Here is a 22,095-nt window from a genome sequence, read left to right on the forward strand (position 1 = left end):
AGTCTGGGTCACTATAAGGTTATAAGGACTTTAATTTGTCTTTGAGTAACCAAGGAGTCATTGGAGGGTTTTAAGCAAACTACTATGATCAGACTTGTTTTAAAAAAGTAACTCTAGTGACTGTGTTGAGAATAGATGTTTGGGGCAAAGGAAGAAGAGGAAGGAGACCAGGTAGCAAGGTGTTGCAATATTCTAATGAGAAATTATGATGGCCTGGACCTGTCCAGCTGGATTTCTCCCCTAATTTGTAAGAATAGTTCACACGTATTTCACCTGATGACCAGGCCACCAATTTAATTCAGATGTTTAAGTGATATTTGTGAACTTATGCCTATATATAACTGTTTTTCTTTGCTCCTAGCCTTACTTGCAGGCTTTGATATTTGTTTTTATCCTAAGATGCATGGAAACAAAATGTGGAAAGAAAATAATGCGAAAGGATCCCATTTTCAGGTTGGGATAAAAACTTAGTTTCGAACTTAATATCGTATTTTCATGACCTGCACTACGGACCTGTTAATGTGGATTTATATTTACCACGTAAACAGCATGCTGATTTTCATGATGGTCAGTGGGTTGCTGGCTTACTGCTTGGAAATAGGACTCCCAGAGCTCTGCCACTAACCAGCGGAGGGAGGTTTTCAGGTCCTCAGAAATTTAAGGAGTACTCAAATATGCCGATTTCCCATCTATGATGATCACACATCCTTGAACAGAGGAGATGCAATGGAATTGGTTGAGCAGCCTAACGTAGTTCAGAGTGTTTCATAAGATGGACATTATACAGGGGCTCTAGGAAGGGTGAACGGTAAAAGATGGTGAGGGCAGATGCCGGGTGTGATTAAGATGGGCTCAGAGTCAACAGAGAAAATGTAGGTGACCTGATTTTTAAAGAAACAGCAGCCTCTGCTAGCAATTTGGCAAAGGTCAAAGATTCTAACTGGAAGAATAACAACAACAAGAAAGAAATTCTGGCGACAGGGACGGGAATTCTTGGGAAAAGCAGAAGCAGTATTCACAGGGCCATTTTCATCGCCCATGTATTGAGAAAAAGGATGATGGTGAAATCACAGAGAAGCTGATCTAGGGGGCATCCTCAATAATGAAAAAACCCATATGTCCTACATTTCATTTTCTCCACAGAATTTCCCCCCAAAGTGGAAGTGCTGGGCCTAATCCAGAAGAACCTGTTGATGAGGATGAAGATGTTAAAGCAGAAAGATTAAGAGCAGCAACTGCCCTGACCACTTCACAAGCAGATGAGGTAGGAAAGCAAGTGACAAAATGGACATTAAGGGACCTATAATTCAAGAACTATCAAGAAGAGAGGTTAATATGCTGGTTTTCATTTTGCAAGTTTGGAGCTTGGTGCATTTTCGTAATTCTTAAATATGTAGGCTCTCCTTTGGAGTGTCCTGGAAGCTCAAAGAAGAACAGAGAACATAATGGTTTTATCATTCTTTTGAGGAAAAAATGGGCTTTGATAAGTAGAGCTATAACTTCAAAACCAAGAATTTCGTAAGTTGGAGAATTTACATGAGATTTGTTATAAAATGCTGAATAAGGATTGAGATTTGAAGGGTTATTCTTCTATCTGACTTAGATGTTATGATGTGCTCATGAGCTTAGATCATTCTGGGAAGGCCAGTTTCCATGAAGCTATACTCTTTTATTTAGAAGATAGATTTAGAAGATTTATTTTATTTTAATTATTTTAATTAAAGATTTTATTCATTTATTCATGAGATACAAACATACACAGAGAGGCAGAGACATAGGCAGAGGGAGAAGCAGGCTCCTCACAGGGAGCCTGATATGGGACTTGATCCTGGATCCTGGGATCACACCCTGAACCGAAGGCAGATGCTCAAATGCTGAGCCACCCAGGTGTCCCAGATTTAGGGGATTTAGAGATATTGTTGACATCAATGAATGCAGGTTACACTTGAAACAAGCAATATGGATTATTGTCAGTTTAAAATATCCTTTATTTTGGGCACCTGGGTGGCTCAGTCCTTTAAGTATCTGACTCTTGGTTTCAGCCCAGTCATTATCTCAGGGTCGTGAGATCAAGCCCCATGTCAGGCTCTGCATTCAGCATGGAATCTGCTTGAGATTCTCTCCCTCTCCCTCTGCCCCTCCCTGCCACGTGCTCTCTCTCTCTCTCAAAATAAATGAATGAGTCTTTTTTAAAAAATTGAAAAATGAAATTAAAATATACATTGTTTTATGACATAGAGCAAGAAAGTTCCCAGTCATGAGAATATAGGAACATAAAGTCTCCGAAGCTTAAAAGGAAAATCACACTGTCCTCTATTCCAGAAACCTGTCATAATTGCTAGCTGTCTACACAAAGAGTATGCAGGTCAGAAGAAAAGTTGCTTCTCAAAGAGGAAGAAGAAAATAGCAACAAGAAATCTCTCTCTGTGTGTTAAAAAAGGTTTGGAAGAATCATTTAATTTTATTCACCATCATTTCAGCAATACCTACTGAACATCTCTGTTGTAGGCACCATTGTGAAGCACCCATGTGTGCATTCATTCATTTAACATATTTGTGTGTGTGTGTGTGTGTGTGTGTGTGTGTGTGTGTGTGTATGCCAGGGACTGCTTTGGGTTCTGGAATATAATCATCAAAAAAAATAGGCAAGGCCCCGTCCTCATGGATTTTACATCCTGAGAGAGGGTCAAAACCCAACAATAACTTACCAATAAAATGGTCAGATATCACATAAGCAAGTTCTAAGTGGAGCATCCGAATATGTGAAATGACACAAATGATTCGGGGCAGCATTCACCTAGGGTTTGGGAAGACCTTTCTGGAGGAGTAACATTTAAGACAAGACCTGGGTGATGAGAAGGTGCCCAGATATGTGAGCACAAAGAGATAAGAACACCCAGACAGAGAAAAGAATGAGGGCAGAGACTCAGAGCTAGAGCTGCCTTTGGAATGGTCAAGGCACGAAGAAGCAATGGATGCACTGACAGGTAGAATGGAGGAAGTCCAAGACCGGAGCAGGGCCAAATTGGGTACCACTTTGTGAAATAGAGCAAAAGGTTTAGATTTTTATACCAAATTAGTGGAATGCCACCAGAGGGGTTTTAGTTAACTTTTTATTACCATTTACATTTTGGAAAAATTAACACATTGGCTATTGTTTGTAAATTTGAGTGGCAGACAAGAGGCTTTTACATTAGTTCAGATAGAGGATGATGGTGGTTTGGATGCAGTAGGGGAATTTGGGATGAAGAAAATGTGTCTGACTTCCCAAGTTTAGGAACCACTTAAACATGTACTCAGCACATCAGCCATCTACTACCAAAAAGAATCTGGCACATTTTTAACTGAAAAAGTAATCTGGAAAAGACTTATTGACATCAAATCCATAAGCTTTTCGCTAATATTTCATATAATTACAAGAGTTATAATTATAAGAGTTATAGTCTGGTGACATGGGTTATATATATATGTTATACATTTCAAAATAATACTGAGGGGTGTACATATCTCAAAAGATTTGAAGAAACAGGTTTATGATAATTCACTTCCCAGATTGATAATCAGTGAATCTCTTTCAGGTGAAATTTTGGGATTGCTAGGACCCAATGGCGCTGGTAAAAGTTCATCTATTAGAATGATTTCTGGGATCACGAAGCCAACGGCTGGAGAGGTAGAAAGAAATGACAGAATGATTTTCATTCCTAAAATAGATATTTCATGATAAATGTAGCCTATATCTTTATGAAACTCTACTTTTAGTAAATTTTAAATAATTTTCTATAGTAAATATATGAGTCTCTATAATATTTATTGGTTTAGCTTTTAAATTTTTGTGTATATATCTTTTTAATTAAAAAAGCTTTTATTGGGATGCCTGCATAGCTCATGTACCTCATGTAAAAGTTATGTTTTTAAACTGATCTTGGGAGACACCTGGGTGGCTCAGTGGTTGAGGGTCTGCCTTCGGCTCAGGGAGTGATCCCGTGTCTGGGGATCAAATCCCACATCGGGCTCCCTGGGAGGAACCTGCTTCTCCCTCTGCCTGTGTCTCTGCATCTCTCTCTGTGTCTCTCATGAATAAATATAATTAAAATTAAAAAAATAAAAAAGCTTTTATTGAAGTACAATTAACATACAATGTTATATTAGTTTCATGTGTACAAATAATAATTTCAATATTTCTATCACTTGCATTGACATAGATTATAAAAGGTATAATACTAAGTGAAATAAGACAGAGAAAGACAAATACTATATGATTTCACTCATAACGTTTTGATGCTCAAAAAATTTAGCCATCTATTAGCTCTATGTCAGTTTCTTAAGTGTGAGATTGGAGAAAAGGCTACATGTGTTTCTAAAACAGGTTTACCAAAATTAAATAAAATAAAATAAAATAAAATAAAATAAAATAAAATAAAATAAAATAAAAATAATATAATTAATATAATATAATATAATATAATATAATATAATATAATAATAAAACTGGTTTATCTTCTTAGGTAGAACTGAAAGGATGTCGTTCGGGTCATCAGGGAGACACCCTGGTCAACTTCCTGGGCTACTGTCCTCAGGAGAACGTGCTGTGGCCCAACCTGACAGTGAGGGAACATCTGGAGGTGTTCGCTGCCGTCAAAGGGCTGAGGAAAGGGGACGCCACCTTGGCCATTTCACGGTAAAGAGGGGTCATGTGATTCCTTTGTGTCCAGAGGCAGGGAGGCTGTTCCACTGATGATGAGTTCACTAATAAAGAATGGAGGGTAGAAATGATGTCTGCACCTTTTCAGGGAATGTCAGCAGTAGAGCAGGGATGCAGGGACAGGAGCTATTCCCTGTATCTTTGGTTGAGGGATCTTTAAAAAATAGTTGCACAGAAGAGTTGACAACATTAAATGAGTGAATAATCTTTCATAATCATCCATTTCAGTTTCAAACTCAAAATTCTGGTTATTCCTTGGAACTCTTAATGAGATTAAAAATCTTTCATGTTCCAAAATAGTTTTCCTCTTTGATCGTTAGTTTCAGAATAATAGTGCCAACCTTCCCTCTAATGCAATCACTCTTCTGTGGGATTACATTTTTCGAAGATCTTCTCTTGAGTTGACATTCTACTCCTATTTTCCATCAGATTGGTGGATTCTTTCAAACTGCATGACCAGCTCAATGTTCAGGCGAAGAAATTAACGGCAGGAGCCACCAGAAAGGTGCGTGTGATATGTGATGTTATTCTGAGAGCTGATGGGGTGGCAGCCAATAAGGTGCTTCTCTTGCCTTCCAGTTATGTTTTGTGTTGAGCATCCTGGGAAATTCGCCTATCCTGCTTCTGGATGAACCATCAACAGGCACGGATCCAGCAGGGCAGCAGCAAATGTGGTGAGCCTTATCATAACCCTCAGAGCTGGGAGTATAAACTTCATGCAAAAGTTATGTCTTTAAACTGATCTTGGGAGACACCTGGGTGGCTCAGTGGTTGAGGGTCTGCCTTCAGCTCAGGTCATGATCCTGGGGTCCTGGGATCGAGTCTCACATCAGGTTCCCTGCGAGGATCCTGCTTCTCCTTCTGCCTATGTCTCTGCCTCTCTCTGTATGTCTTTCATGAATAAAAAATGAAATATTAAAAAAAAAAACTGATCTTGGATGGGGCACCAAGCTAGCTTGGTTGGTAGAGCATGCAACTCTTGATCTCATGGTTGTGAGTTCAAGACCCATGTTGAATATTTAGCTTACTTAAATTTTTTTTTCCTTTAATTAAAAAAAAAAAAAAAAACCAACCCTGATCTTGGAAAATCAAATCCACTCCTTTCTAATATAGTGGAGATAATCCATATGATTAGGAAAATAAATATTTAATACATAGATTCTCTGATGTATCATATTCATGTGGTATTAATGTTAAAAAAAAAAAAACCCTCTAAATATTTTGTTGGAATTTTAGGTCTTATGGTTTGAGTTCAATTTTTTAAATTATTGAGATATATATAACTGGTTTTTTTTAGAGGGTATTAATTTACATATTTTCCCTAATTCATTACTTTTCTCTCCCCTTTACCAAATCTGTCAAATTTGCTTATCCAGTTTTTCTTAGTTTTTGAATTGTTTTTACTTTTCTTTCTAGAATGTTCCATTTGAATCAATAAAATCATCCAGTCCAACTTCATATTTGTGACTGTCTAATAGTTTCCCCTACATCTTTAAAGGACTTTGTTATGGAAATTTTATACAAATATAAAGAGAATCATTTATGAACCCATTATAGCCATGACCTATTTCAACAATTATCCATATAAGGCATAATTTTTTTCATTATACCTCCATCCACTTCCTCTTCTCCACTCTCCTATTAGTTTGAAGCAAATACTAGACACCCTACCCTTTATAAATATTTCAATTAGTTTCTTCAAAAGATAGAAAAGTTTTCTTTTTCAAAAACGTAATTAGAATACCACTAGCATACCTAAAAATATCGAACATTTTTCTTTATGTTATCAAAAAACCTAATAACTATTCACATTTCTGGTTTTTTAGTTAGAAATATGATTTATAAATGTGATTCATGAACTGTATTTTACATTTACAGTTTTCCCTCTAAATCTCTTTTTTTCCTACCCCCCTCTTGCTTTAGATTTTATTTATTTATTTGACAGATAGAGAGAGAGAGAGAGAGAGAGAGAGCACATAAGTAGGCAGAGTGGCAGGCAGAGAGAGGGAGAAGGAGACCTCCCCTTGAGCAGGGAGCCCTATACAGGACTCAGTCTCAAGACCCAGAGATCACAAACTGAGCCAAAGGCAGACGCTTAACCAACTGAGCCACACAGGCGTTCCTACCCTTTTCTCACCAGTGATTTTTTGGCTCATTTTAGGCAGACAATCCAGGCAGCCGTTAAAAACACAGAGAAAGGGGCCCTCCTAACCACCCATTACCTGGCCGAAGTCGAGGCCATATGTGACCGCATCGCTATCATGGTGTCTGGAAGGCTGAGGTGAGTGTCCTTCTGGAGTCTGTGCTTGACCCTCAAAGTGAAATTTCCTGTGGAAAGGGCACAATCACTGTGAGCACCTGGAGCCCTTCCTGTCAGCTCACTCAGGGATCCCCCTACCCCTACATTTGAAATTTGAGAATAATGTAAAAAATTGAAGGGACGATATTTTTTCCAATGTATTTTCCATCTTGCCCATAGGTGCATCGGCTCCACCCAACACCTGAAAAATAAACTTGGCAAGGACTACATTCTAGAACTGAAAGTGAAGGAAATTTCCCAAGTGACTGGGGTTCACGACGAGATTCTGAAGCTGTTCCCACAGGCCGCACAGCAGGAAAGGTGAAGGACCTTCTGATTACAGAGAAACTTGTTGGCTTTACCCACTCAGATGTTTCTTTAATGCTCTCTGAGAACTTCAAAGTGATTTGACTTCATAATAAAAGTTAGGGACCTCTGAAACAGATTTACTGACATTCAGATTACAGGAGATTTCAGAGCCACCCAGAAAGCTATGTGCCCCAGGAAGACTTGGGACACCTCATCTGGGCCTCCTCAGCTATCCAAGGCTAATCTCCAGCTCAGAGCAGGTCTTGGAAAATTTGGGGGAAAGGAACTTCTCATGCCTGGAACCCACATGGGACCACAGTCGGACCCTCCGTGGTACCCTCCACAGATCTCCTCTGGCTCTTCTTCTCTCTTAACCTCACATCTCCCTCTCCTTAGCTTTCTGGTGACAGGGATGCAATATTAAATTAAGTAATTAATTGCAGCCTAATCGAAACTAAGCAAAGGGATTAGTTTAGATGTCTGTGTTTAACAACAGCACAAGGTTTGCATAAACTGAGCATAAATGCAGTTATGCTGGATTATTTCTAGAAGTATCTCCAACAGCCAGCTGCCAAAGGATATTTTAAGAATTTTCCATCGGTCATTTTATTTGTTTTATATGTAAGCCGTACATTTATTTGCATCACTTTTATTTTCATCAAAGGAAATTGATGTTAATATCAGTATTTATTTTGATGGTCACTTTCTCCCCCTTGAAACTCAAGGTCAAATGTGACTTTTTCGTATTCCCAGGTATTCTTCCCTCTTGGTCTATAAACTGCCTTTGGCAGATGTCTACCCTCTATCTCAGGCCTTCCGCAAATTAGAGGCAGGTAAGAATTGCCACTGTAAAATAAAACTTTTGAAGAATTGGTTCAGAATTAGGTAATAATTTGGTGGTAGGTTATTGTGTAATACCTTTTTAAAATACGTAAACACTTTTTTAAAATATGTAAATTCTAAGAGGTTTTAAGAATTGTAATGGTAGGTAATGATGGGATTTAACCCCAACTGAGGTTAATCCAGTTCTCTGGAACAAGGTGTATCTCCGGGGCAGGGACTAGAGCTACAGAAAACACACAACTGAGCTTGGCTGGTTTTGCAGTAAATTCATAACATTAACCTCACAAAGCCCCTTAATAGGGGCTACGTTGCCTGTGGGTGCACAACCCGTTCAGACCAAATGTCCTCAATTACCACTTTGCTCCTCTTTCCTTACACATCCGCCTTCTTCCTGCTTTTCTGCCTCAGTTGATGCCCTTGCTTTATATTTCACCAGTAAAATAAAAACCACAGAAAACCTTCCACCCATGCATCGGCCTCCCTGCGTCCGAGCTGTGTGTTCTGCTTTCCTGCTGCAGTGAATGAACGGTCTGTGTCCCTCCCTGAGTCCATCCCCTGCATTGTGCATGACTCTTCTTGCCACTCAAAATGATCTGTTTTTTATTTTCCATCATCGTTTTTCTGCTTTCAACTGGGCCAATCCCAGCAGCAGACGGTCGTGGAGTATATCTCACCTAGCACAGTGACGAAGGGCTCCAATTTCAGTGCCAGTCTCTCTATTAGCTGGGAGACCCTGGGTAAAGCTATTGAATCCCTGCTTATCTAAGTGACTCATCTTTAAATGAGGGGTAAGAGGATTCCTGGATGGCTCAGTGGTTTAGCGCCTGCCTTCGGCCCAGGGCGTGATCCTGGAGTCCCAAGATCGAGTCCCACGTCGGGCTCCCTGCATGGAGCCTGCTTCTCCCTCTGCCTGTGTCTCTGCCTCTGTGTGTGTGTGTGTGTGTGTGTGTGTGTGTGTGTGTGTCTCATGAATAAATAAACCTCTTAAAAAAATAAATGAAGGGTAATGTCAGTGCCTACTTGTCAAGGTCATTAGGAAGATTACATAAATTCATTTGTAAAGTGTCTAACTATGATTCCCCAGTTGACTCCCTCCACTCTGGACACCCTGACTTCCTGTCTCTTCCTCAATGCTACCAGACATGTGTACTCCGGCTTCAGGACTTTGCACTTGCTGCTGATCCTTCTTCCTGAAATTCTACTACTTCTAGCTTATTTTCAAGTTTCTGCTCAATTCTTACCTTATAACTGGAGCCAACCCCAACCATCCAGTTAAAAAAGAGTGGCTGGCACTTCCTGCTTTCTCTACCTGATTTATTTATCCTCTGTAGTAGCAATCCTCGTTTATTTTATTATACATTTAAGTCCTTGTTTATTTAATGCCCATATGCCTGCCACTAGAATACAGAGTTTTATACACAAAGGCAGGGGTTTGTTTTTCACTGCTGCTCTGTTCCTGGTACGAAGCGTGTCACACACACAGGAGAGTCCCAATGTATGAGTGGTGAACTGTGAATATGGGAATCTGGTGACCAGTCTGATGAGGGTTTCCTGAGAGGGACGCCTAGCATAGAATGCATAGTACAGCAGATAAACTGGCTGAAGACAGTTACACAGAAGCATGGGGTCCTTTCAAAGGAGAGGAGTGGGATCAAAATCTTTCTTGTGTGTAAGGATGTGTCAATCAATTCTGTAGTTCCTCAAGTAACTTATGTCTCTCGAGACACACGTACGAGGTAATAGAACATATCAAAATGTAATATGAGAAAATTTTCATATCAAGATTAATTTAATTTGCATTTATATCAACTATGACTTCATGATTCCCTTCTTTCACCAAGCTTTTGTTTATTCAGTCTTATATTCCATTTATATTAATAGTGGGCATTTTTATTTTGTATGACTTTGAGAAACTTCTTGGTAATAAATTGTAAGCATCTACTAGTAATCTTTTTTTCCCTCCCAGTGAAACATGACTTTAACCTAGAAGAGTACAGCCTCTCTCAGTGCACATTGGAAAAGGTGGGTCAGCTTTTAGGGTTTGTATCATTCTTGTTAATTTCACATGAAAATAACATGTGGGGGCATGCATTTTCCCAATAACATAAACAGTCAACTCAGTCAATTAAGTATCTACCTTCAGCTCTGGTCATATCCTAGGTCCTGGATTGAGCCCTGCCTCAGGCTCTCTGCTCAGTGGGGAGCCTGCTTCTCCCTCTCCTCTCTCTTCCCTTTGCTCCTTCCTCTGCCCCCTCATGCTCTCTCTCTCTCAAATAAATAAATAAAATATTTAAAACAAAAAAAGAAAGAACATAACATGAATATTTCCTATTTATTTGGAAGACAATAAACAACCTGATAATTCTTTTTCCTTCTGCTTTGTCCCCTATTTAGATATTTTTAGAACTTTCTAAGGAGCAAGAGCTCGGAAATTTTGAAGAAGAAATTGATACAACCATGAGATGGGCACTCCTCTCTCCTTCAGATGACATTTAAAAGCTCAAACCTATTAATCCTTTGTGTCATATAAGCTTACGCCATATGTAATAATTGTCAGTATGTATAATTTTAAAAATCATTAACATCAATATCTGGTATATTTTGTGTATTTAGTTAACAAATGAATAAACGTAAAAATTATTCTCCTTAAATTTAGGAATGGTGGAAAATCTGTGGTAAAGGCAATTCAAAGTATTAATGAAGTTACCTGAAGGGCAGGTGCCAGGTATTGTGGAAATAAAGCCACAAACTTGGAATTTTTTTGAAGTATAACTTCAAACATGGCATATCGCTTTGAAATATGACATTTACTAAGAAATTCCCTAGCAGAAATATATGAGGGATATATTCAACAGCCAGAAGCTAGCGGGATTGCTACACACCAGTTTGGGAGGTATCAGTTTTACGAGTTTGTATTAAGACACAAGTAAAATGCAAGAGTCTTCCTCTGGACCCTTTTCAGAAATTTGAAATTCACAGAGTGAGGAGTCCGTTGGATTCACACATGAACAAGCATGTGCATTGGAAAAGCAGTTCGAACATAATTTGTGAAAATAAGGGGAGTCACAGCAGCATTTGTTCAAATTTTTAAGATTTTGAATGTGTTACTTTATGATTGTGGGGGTACTGATTTTTCTCATCAGCTTATCAGTAGTTTTCTGTGTACAGTTGACCCTCAAACAACACAGGAGTTAGGGTACCAAGCCCCTCATGCAGTAAAAATCCCATATAACTTTTGACTCCCCCAAAACTTAACTACTAATAGCCTACTATTGACCAAGAAGTCTTCCCAATAACATAGTCAATTAACACAGTTTGTATATGTATTATATGCTGTGTTCTTACAATAAGTAAGCTAGAGAAAAGACAATGTAACTAAGAAAATCATAAGGAAAAAGTATATTTACTGTATGGTAAAAAATCCATGTCAGTGAACCTGTGCAGTTAAAATCCATATAGCTCAAGGGTCAGCTATATTTACTGCTATTTTAAAATCACTTCCCTCTTAAATATGTACATATGTCTATACACACATGCATAAATCATTTATATTACTAAATTAAAAAATATGTGTGAGCTTTAAATATAATTTTTCCCCTAAATAATAGTGATTTCATCTTGAATATCATGAGAAAATTTTTTGAAGACCAAACAGTATCCTTGATGCCTTTTTTTTTTTTTTTTGGTGTTATGTTATATTACTTAAATTGTTATGCTCTTTGAAGAACATTTGTATAATGGAGAAAAACACAGAAATTAAATAAAATTGAATAAAAGAATCACCATACTTTATCCACACCAAACAAACAAACAAACAAACAAACAAAACAAAACACCAGCGTCTTTTTCTTTAGTGTACTTTTTTATGTAGGTGGAATCACTATAGTATATAATTTCTTAACTATATATGCATATTTGCTGATATAACATTGAAATTGTTTTAATTTACTTTTAAACTTATGGTGAAGCTTCAGTTTTATATATTTGCATTTTATTCTGTGTTAAATATTTGTATTTTTTCATTTATTTTTGTGTTTTAATCTTTTTCTTATCCATTTTTCATATAATTAAATATTTTATCTGCATATATTACATATGTCATAATTATATCTGGAACACTATGTCTCCAAATCAATGATAAATAATCAATAGCTTACTATTTGTTCAGGATGCTTTAGTGCCCTGTAAAAGCAAATTTCTATCATAATGAGAGTTGGATTGAAATTATTTCTAAAATTCAAGGAATAGATTCTCTTGTCTCTCTCAAATGTATAAGATCACAACATATATAACCATTTCACATAACAATATGATGAAATCTTTGCTTATATTCATTGTAAGTTGTAAATTTTCTTAACTGTTGTAGAAATATGTTTACAAAGTACTGAATAACCAATATCAGATATAGTATAAATATTTCAAAAGATTAAACTGGACATGGTTTGCTAAAACCATCATAATATGGTTATTTTTGAAAACTTGGGTTTTTATTAGGAATATGTTCAAGAGCAGATAAACAGGCATGAAAAAGGGAGGAGATTGGAATAAAACAAAAGAAAGGATTTTTTTTCAAAAGGAAAAATAGTTTCATCATCTCTAACTCTATTGTAGACAGCCCCTGTGCTGGTTTTATTCTTTATTTTCCTAGGGAGGCTGACCACTGTGGACTGCATCACCAATTCCCTGCTTTCCTGGTTGGCTTCCAGTTGGGTCTGACCAATCCAATAGGAAAAAGCAACAATAGATGCAAAGGTGGAAGAGGAGAGAGGTCAGAGGATCTCTTCCCTCCTGGCCTCATTTTAGTTTCAGATCTCAGGTGGTAGATGGTATCCCTGCAGGCCTATAACATTTGCCCTCCTCCAGTTACATGCATGTGCTTCTGGTCCCTTTAACACTGTTGACCGCAGGAATGTCCTACTCTCCGCCTCCAGCAATTCATCAGAATTATCATTTAAGGTGTTTTTTTCCTACCAGTTTATGGCTCTGCTAGCTTCTGCACCAAGTAAGCTGGTCTTGGCTGCAATTCTCCGTATTCACTTGTATATATATATATATACTATATATATATATATATATATATATTCCTAACACAGAGCTCCTAAGTATCTTTTGTTCTAATGAGGTGACTCTGGTGGGCTCTGGGATTATCCCTGGTCACAGAGAGAGCAAGCCATGATTAGAAGCTTGGTACTTTCAGCCCTACGGTGGGAGAAGTGTTGGGAACTGAGTTAATAATCAGTTATGCCTATCTGATGAAACTCCATAAAAATTCCAAAAATACTAGATTCAGAGAGCTTCCAAGTTAGTGGACACATCTATGTGCTCGGAAGGTGGTGGGTGCATCTCAATTCCAGGGTGAGTGAGGCTCCTGCGCTTGAACCCTTCTAGACCTTATTCTATGTATCTTTTCATCTGATTCCTTTATCAATCATATTGTTCATTATATAATAAACCAGTAAACATATGTAGGTGTTCTCCTGAGGTCTGTAAGCTGTCCTAGCAAATTGTCAGATCCAAGGATAGGGTCATGGGAACCCCATTTACAGTTGGAAGTTCAGAAGTAGAGGAGACCGTATGGAACTTGTGATTGGCACCCGAAGTGGGAGGAGTCTAGTGAGACAGGGCTATTACCTGATGGGATCTGATGCTAATTCCAGACAGTGTCAGAACTAAATTAAATTGTCGGACACCCAGCTGGTGTTGGAGAATTGGTCAGTATGGGGGGAAAAAAAACCCTACACATTTGATGGCCAGAAGCAAACTATGAGAGCAAAGGAAAACACAAAGGAGAAAACAGTTTTTTCTAGACATTTGGTGTCAGTGAAGTGGAATTTGCGAGAACAGCTCTGGCTCATGAAAACACATGGTTTGGAAACAGAAAGAGTGGAGGGCAGGGATGAGGAACGCTTGATTCCTGGATAGCTACCTAGTGACTCATAGTATCAAGCTGTAGCTGCTCTTTGATCAGTTACTAACAGTACAAGCTACCAGTGGAATTAGAGATGAGAATAGACCCAACTCCTGAGGAACTGGCTCACTGGATATCTATGGAAATGCAAAATATAAGCATGCTAAACACATAATCTCTCATTATCTCTTCTAAGTTGGGCCTCAATGCTGGAACAAGTTCAAATATGGGTCAATCTGAGCTTTGATCGCTAGCCTGAAAGCTGCTAAGTAAGAAAGGGGAAAACTATGCCAGGAAGGTACCTCTAATCATCCTCTGATCACCAAAAAGGTAGTCAGTGTGGTGGAAGGCAAAACCAAAAAACTACTAAAACCAGGAGCTATAGTGTGAAGGAGGTGTCTCTTTTTGTGGATGGAATTATCAGCTTCCTGAGGAATCTTTATTAAAATGGACCATGAGAGTAACTGATTTGGGGGCTCTATCTTTGGGATGTTGCAGAGTGGAAGGGCATGTTTGGTTGATACAGGATCTGCAGCCCACTATTGAACAGTCACAGATGGTTATAGGTGATCCAGACACACAGAAGCTTATTCCTGAGGGATTTCTAATGGCCTGGATAAAGGCCACCATAAGTGTGCTCACCTGAGATGGAAGATTGCCCAACTCCCACTCTAATTGCCAACCAGAACACTTCAGTCGAAGCAGCTGATGCACTTTGCAGGAAAGCTGTCGGTGTGCAATTGGCTTTATGGTGGGTGACTGGGGTATTCACCCACTGCATGTGCATGTTACCGGGTTATGGTAAATGCCATGATTAAGGGGGCCCCTGTTACATGGGTACCCCATGTGACATTACTCACAATATCCGACAATCTGGGAAGCTTTTATTAGAGTTGCTGTCTGATACCAAGGTCACCAAAGTAATTAAAAAGAAAAAGGGAGAGACAGAAAGGAGAGTCAGGGGACTCCACCCAGCAGTGTGGACATCTTTAGGTGGTTATTACAAAAGGGATGAATGTGGTGAACATTGATGGTGTTGAAACAAAGGTATTGATGCAGCATTATTGAAGCTTCTATGGACCAGTGAGACTGCCCATGGGTCCCCCAATGCTAGAAGGCCCCAGACAAGTTCTGTCCATTAACCCCACTTTGGAGGAATTTAAAAAAGCAGAGGGCAAAGATTTTGTGAGAAACGTCACCCAGAATTGCCTGGGGTATTGGGTAAACAGATTAATCAAAATAAATATTGAAAAGGAGAGGCCAGGGTCTTCTGGTCAAGCCTGGTGGGAACCCAAGGCCATAAAGCACATGTGTGGATAAGACGGTCAGGGAGAGGAAGGGGAGGAGAAACTTTTCTTTGGACTCCTTAATACAGGAGTCAGTGTGCTGTGATTTGAAACCTGTTGATGATATCTTAATGGTGGCTTATCTTCCTTAGATCAGGAAGATAGGGAGATTACAAGGTTGATGGGATTAAAGTGAAATTTAAGATGAAAATGGGGACTTTTGAGCAAACTTTATGTGAGGTGGTTGGTTTTCCTTTACCTGGCTGTATTAACTAGGTGGGATATAATCCCACTAGCAATTACTTCCCCTACCTAATGCTATAAATAGAAGGCATGACAGCCAATCCTCAGGCCAGTCTTAATTGGACATGCTAAATGGGAACCACTAGAATTTCTCAAGTCTACACAGATGGTTAATTTAAAACGATGCAGATACCTGGTGGGCAAAGAGATTACCTCTTTAATTAGCAACATGTTAGATACTGGAGTGCTGGTAGCAATGAATTCCCTCTATCACAGCCCTGTGTGGCCTGTGGAAAAGTCTTACTGCTCATGGAGACAAACAGTGGACCATTGAGGCTTAAATAAAGCTATACTGTCCAATACATCAGCAGTTCCAGACACAGTTTCAACCACCTACAAGCTACAACAGGTGCCCAGTGATTTTTTTTTTTTTTCAAATGCTTTCTTCTGCATCTCAATCTTGGAAGAGACCCAACCATAGTTCAGTTTCACATGTGAAGGATCCCAGTTCACATTTACTGTGCTGTCACAGGTCATCTAAATTCAGCAGCTTATGGTCATAATTTGGTCACAAGGGATTTAGACCTGATATAGGTCTCCAGGGTACTAATATACCACGTTAATGACATGATAATATTGGAAATTGAAGAGAAGGCTTGGGACTGATTTGAATGCAGTGATGACTCACAGACCCAACCAAGACTGGTTAAGAAATCCAGCAAAGGTCCAAGGACCTGCCCTAATGATAACATTTTTTGGAATAATCTGGGCAGGAGCCACCTGGGATATTCTACAAGTGATGGGTTTTTTCCTACTTCTAGGATGGAATAAGAAGCCCAGCATTTGGTTGCTTTATTTGGATTTGGGGGAATGCATATCCCACATCCGGGAATATTGCTAGCTCCTCGAAAGAAAGCCACATTTGAGTGGGGACCTACATAAAAGCATGATTCGTCTGAATGATAAGAAGTGGTAAGTCTCTCAATGCCATTGGACTCCTATGATTCCAGATCTCAAGGCTGTGTTTGTTCTGAAGCCTCAATCTCTGATGGGTACAGGAAACATTATTGGTTTTCAGTTTTCTGAGCTGTTTCTTATTGTTAGAAGCAAGATGACTGTTAGAGATAAAGCTAATTTTAAACCTTATTGGTTTAAATCTTAACATTTAAATTTGAATACCTGCCTGGGGCTTGTGGCTACCATATTGGATAATGTGTTTTAAAGTTAATCATAATTTCTGTCCTCATCGTAAACAATGAGATTTCAAGGGGACTTAATTCTGCTTATCTATCCCCTCTTCTCCCATATAATTGCTGTCTGGTATTTTAGTCTCTATTGTGACTAACATCTTCCTTCCACCCCGAACACAAATTAATCACTGTCACCATTACTTTCCACAACCAACATTTATTTAGCCTACCAATATATTTATTAGTTTCCAACCTCCAACTACTTCCTTCTGGGTTCAATTACTTTTCTTCTTGAGGGGTATCTATTAGTTCTTTCAGAGATATCGATGAAAGACCAATCCCAGATTTTGTTGAAAGACGGAACTCTTTTTATCCTTACACATGAATTACATTTTAGCTGGCTTATGAATCAGCCTTTGCCAAACCACTTAAAACTTAACTGGCTTAAAATTATAATCTTATTTTAGCTTCTTTTTTTTCCTGTTTCATTTCTGGCATCTGGATATTTATGTGTATTTGAATTTGATCTCTATTTTTGTTATATTTTATTCTCCCATTTTATGGCTTTGTTGAAGGAACAAACACAATAGCATAGTCCAGCAATTGGTAGAAATCTTATGATTGTTTTTTAAAATTACACCATGTACTATTTTGCTGCAAATGATCAACTCAAAGGTAATTGGCCCAATATTTCCTCCAGCTTTTTAAGTTTTACAAGAAGCAGACCAGGAAAGTTGCAAAAGTGCACCAAGGGTGGGTTTAGAAGAGTAATAATTGTAGGTTGTACGCAATGTTTTTCAGTAACAGAATAGATTTTTGTTTGAAGTTCTCAATATTTTTGCAAAAAGGCTGAACATCCGAGCTTTTTATAATAATAAATAATTTCTGTGAAGGAAAAAAAGCTCATGCAAAATTCTGGATGTATGGATATAATCAAATATCTAAAAAATACATACGTAAAAGATTACTAGCCAAAACTGCTGTGGATTGAGGCTTAGATTTCCTAATCTATGAGAGAAGGAGGGATCCCTGGGTGGCGCAGCGGTTTGGCGCCTGCCTTTGGCCCAGGGCGCGATCCTGGAGACTCGGGATCGAATCCCACGTCGGGCTCCCGGTGCAGGGAGCCTGCTTCTCCCTCTGCCTGTGTCTCTGCCTCTCTCTCTCTCTGTGTGTGACTATCGTAAATAAATAAAAATTAAAAAAAAAAAAAAAAACAACTATGAGAGAAGGAGTTGGGATTCCCCAGGATCCATGCAGGTATTTCTGCACTGAGATTGGCATCTACCATTACTAACAAACTCCCTTTTCACATCTTGCCCTGAGATAGTCCCCCATTGTCAATGAAAGTCAAAGAGAAATTCAATGTCAGGATTGCTTAGTTCTTTTAAACCCGATGAGCCGTGTGCAGTTTCTGCAAATCTGCAAATCTACCTCTAGCTTGTGATGATGTAATTGATCATAATGTTCAAAAAAAAAAAAAAAAAAACCAGGTTTAACAGGCTTACGTAAAGTAAAAAAGAAGGGGGAAATCTGTGTAGACCTGATGACTTTATAAATTCAAAATTGGCAAATATAGGTAAAAATATTCAGTCATGTTTAATTATGCATTAGGCAAGTTACCTTTTATAAAAAGCATGAAATAGCAAAAATGTCACAAAATTCAATGTTATGTTTACTTTTTGTATCACTGTTTTCATCGCCGAGTGCTAGTGCTGACACCTGTGTCCTGAGTTTGAGTCACTCATCTTGTTTGGTAGCTGTGTTTTTTCTTGCTTGCTCATATTAAGCAGTTTCAAGTCTTTATGTAGTTCATGACTTAATTGGTTTCAGTAACCGCTGACCTTTTTATTGATCCATCAATTATTTTATTTTTTTAAAGATTTTATTTATTCATGAGAGACACACAGAGAGAGGCAGAGACATAGAGGGAGAAGCAGGCTCCTCGCAGGGAGTCTGATGTAGGACTCTATCCCCGGACCTGGGATCATGCCCTGAGTGGAAGGCAGATGCTCAACTACTGAGCCACCCAGGCTTCCCACTCCATCAATGATTTTAATCAGTGATAAACAACTTTTTGAAGATATATTACATAGAGCCATCAGTTCAGAGACAAACTTTACAAATTTTCCTTCTGTTTAAAGGAGTCCTACCGGCCTCTGCAGGCCTCTCAGCATGCTCATGTGCCTAAGGAACACTTCCATTCTTCTGGAGCTATTTCAGTTGCCAAGCACATCTGTTGGTCTGTTCTTAGAATTTGCTTTCTGCTTCGCAGGAAAAAAGAAAATCTTAACTCTCATGGGTGAATTTTTTATTTCATGGTGTCATATTTAAAAATTCACTCAGCCCTGTCATTCGCCTCCTTTTTTTTTCCTTCTGACAAGCTCTCCCTGTTCCAGGCTCCCAGCTCATCTGCTTCTGACCCAGTTCCTTCTCCTCCTCCCACCAAGAAAGAGCAGTGCTCCATTTGTCACTTGATTTCTCCTGGATTTTCAGCATTTCCTTTTTTCTTTCCCTTCTAAATACCACCTTTAAAAAAGAAACCTACCCTTGATCCAAACAACTCATTTTGGCTCCCACTCCACTGATGGCCTTTCTTTCAAAACCAGGGTTCTAGAAAGAAGGCATCATAGTTTTGTTTTGGTTTTGCTTCCCTATCTCACATCCACGCTATAAATCTAAAATTCAAAATCTATGTATTGAGCAACTTTCATGCCCTAGGCTCTGTGATATGAACACAGTGAAGAGTCTACAGTACTCCTCAGTTGTTTAACATCTAGTTTATGCTGGGAGAGATGAGTATGATTAGTTTGAAGTATGGTGAGGTACATACCACCACAGCAGTGCATGGTGCCATGGGAGTACCTGAGAAGGGCCTCTAACCCACATAGGACAAGGCCAAGAAGCCTCCTATGCGAGGAGAAGTCAGACACAAGACCTGATGGACAAGTAATATTAGGAGGATAGTTATCAATTATTACATATAACTACTGGGCCTTACAATGATCATTTATAAAGTCATTATGGGAAGGCCAGATGAGAGGAGGGGTTAATTCCAAGAGAGTAAACAGAGGTAAATTACATTATGATGCGTTCATTTAAAAAAAAAAATTAGGGGTGCCTCAATGGTGTACATGTTTAAGTGTCTGACTTTTGGTTTTAGCTCAGGTCCTGATTTCAGGGTTGTGAGATCCAGCCCCACATTGGACTCTGTGCTGGGTGTGGAGCCTGCTTAAGATCCTTTCTCTCCCTCTCCTTCTGCCTCTCCCCTCTGCTCACACCTTGAGGTGCTCTCTCTCTCTCTCAAAATAAAATAAAATTTTAAAATTTTAAAAATCATGTCTCAGTATGTCTGGAGTTAGAAGAAGGGTTAAGGCAAAGGCAGGCTGGGGCAGTGACCAGATGATAAAAGCCTTATGTAGTTTTGCAAAGGAGCCAAGACACTGCGAAGGCAGCGATGGGAGTGACATAATAAAAATTGTATGTTGGAGAGATTTATGTGGTGTGAAAATGGATTGCTTTCCAGTTTTAAGACAGTAGTTAGGAAGAAGGTTAGACAAAGACAATCGACCTCAAATACCTAATAAGCTTCTCAGAAAAAAAGAATAGACTAAAAGGGAAGCAATACTGGACCAAAATATTAGCTGAAAATTTCCCAGAACTTAAAAACAAAACAAAACAAAGAACACAAGTTCTTTGATTGCAAGTGGCCACAGAGTGCCAGGCAGGACCAAAAACCAAAACCAAAAACCAAAGCCTACACCTAAGCACATTTTCATGAAACTTCATACATTTGTGACTGAGAAAAATCCTAAAATCACCTAGCAAGAACAAAGAAATACCTTAAGTGAATGAGATTCAGAGTTAGATAAGCTTGCTTATCAGCAAAACTAGATGTGAGAAGGCAGCAACGTTATTTTTTAAATAAATGATTTAAGATATTCTCAGTCAAAAAAAAAAAAAAAAGATATTCTCAGTCATGGTCAAAAACAAAAGCTTAAACACAAAAATCCAGAATGACAGAGTAAACAGTAATATAAGTAGAGAAAAAAAAAGATGGATTTACTAGTCAATTTACAAGTAGCCAGAAATCGTGTTAAAATATACTTGACAGGGGCCCCTGAGTGGCTCAGTGGTTGAGTGTCTGCCCTTGGCTCAGGTCATGATCCCGGGGTCCTGGCATTGAGTCCCACATCGGGGTCCCCACAGGGAACCTGCTTCTCCCTCTTTCTATGTCTCTGGTTCTCTCTGTGTGTCTCTCATGAATAAATAAATAAAAATCTTTAAGAAAATAAAAATAAAATATGCTTGACATTACAAGTAACCTAAGAAATATACGTTAAGTCATCAAGGTGGTAGTATGTTTTTCATTAATCAGATTAGTAATTTTAAAAAATACCTGTAATTTCCAGGTGGGTGGGATGGGTGCAATAGACAAAGGGGATTAAGAGTACATTTACTGTCATGAGCACTGAGTGATGGATAGAATCACCAAATTATTAGAGTATACACCTGAAACGAATATTATATTGCATGTCAATTATATTTTAATTAAAAAAAAAAAACCCTACCATTTGTAGTTTTTCCAGGGCTGTGAAGAGTGTAATTGCTACCATTTATCAAGTGCTCAGTCAGCGCTTGGTACTTTGCTAAATACTTTACATGTGTTGTTTCCTTTAATCGGACCCCCAATTCTAAAATGTTCAAATCCTAAAAGACCGTGTTGCATAGTATCATATCATCTATATCTTACAGATGAGGGACTGAGAGGCTTCTTGGGCGAGTCACCTGCTTGGCATTGCACTGCGAGTAAGGAGTAAGGAGTAGAGCTTGGGCTTTGAGGTCAACCATGCTGGCCGACTTATCCATATGGAGTGGGGTGTGGATGCCAAAATAGCAGGTCTTGGGGGGGGGGGGGAAGATAGAGATTTAGGCTGTTTTTTTTTTTCCCTTGACAGAGTGAGGCAGGTTCAAGTATGTTTGTCAAGAGTTAAGGATGATTCCTAGTGGAATGAAAGACTAGAAAGTACTCATCCAGGGCTTTCCACAGCAAAAGAGAAAAGGACAAGTTGAAAGTAAAAAAAAAAAAAAAAGGAACAGAGGGGGAAAAATAAATACTATGATCAGCATTGAAAAGGAGAAATGGGAAAAAAGCAGGAAAGCTTCATTTGGAAACTGTATAATGAGACAACTGGACAATATGAGTTGCTTATTGCAGGAACTTGGATCTCTCACAGAAAGTAGAAGATTTACAGACTGGGTGAAAAGAACAATATCTTGCAAGAAGTTACTGTGGCCAAGTTCTAAAAGGGTGTTGC

General features: G+C 38.7%; 1 protein-coding gene across 13 annotated transcripts in view; it reads left to right on the forward strand.

The window, feature by feature from the left end:
• ABCA6 (ATP binding cassette subfamily A member 6) overlaps window positions 1-12,242 on the forward strand; it is a 114,364-nt gene extending 102,122 nt beyond the window's left edge. For all 13 annotated transcript variants that reach the window (XM_072781010.1, XM_072781008.1, XM_072781017.1 and 10 more), the window contains 12 exons: window positions 362-453; window positions 1,144-1,264; window positions 2,323-2,440; window positions 3,579-3,670; window positions 4,506-4,678; window positions 5,132-5,207; window positions 5,282-5,376; window positions 6,864-6,983; window positions 7,182-7,322; window positions 8,064-8,143; window positions 10,120-10,175; window positions 10,548-12,242. In XM_072781010.1, the coding sequence (XP_072637111.1) occupies window positions 362-453; window positions 1,144-1,264; window positions 2,323-2,440; window positions 3,579-3,670; window positions 4,506-4,678; window positions 5,132-5,207; window positions 5,282-5,376; window positions 6,864-6,983; window positions 7,182-7,322; window positions 8,064-8,143; window positions 10,120-10,175; window positions 10,548-10,649 (1,266 nt within the window). In that variant the 3' untranslated portion in view covers window positions 10,650-12,242. The remainder of the gene's footprint in view (window positions 1-361; window positions 454-1,143; window positions 1,265-2,322; window positions 2,441-3,578; window positions 3,671-4,505; window positions 4,679-5,131; window positions 5,208-5,281; window positions 5,377-6,863; window positions 6,984-7,181; window positions 7,323-8,063; window positions 8,144-10,119; window positions 10,176-10,547) is intronic.
• The last annotated feature ends 9,853 nt before the right edge of the window (window positions 12,243-22,095 follow it).

Source organism: Canis lupus, chromosome 16, assembly GCF_048164855.1.
Source record: "Canis lupus baileyi chromosome 16, mCanLup2.hap1, whole genome shotgun sequence".
Taxonomy (NCBI): domain Eukaryota; kingdom Metazoa; phylum Chordata; class Mammalia; order Carnivora; family Canidae; genus Canis; species Canis lupus.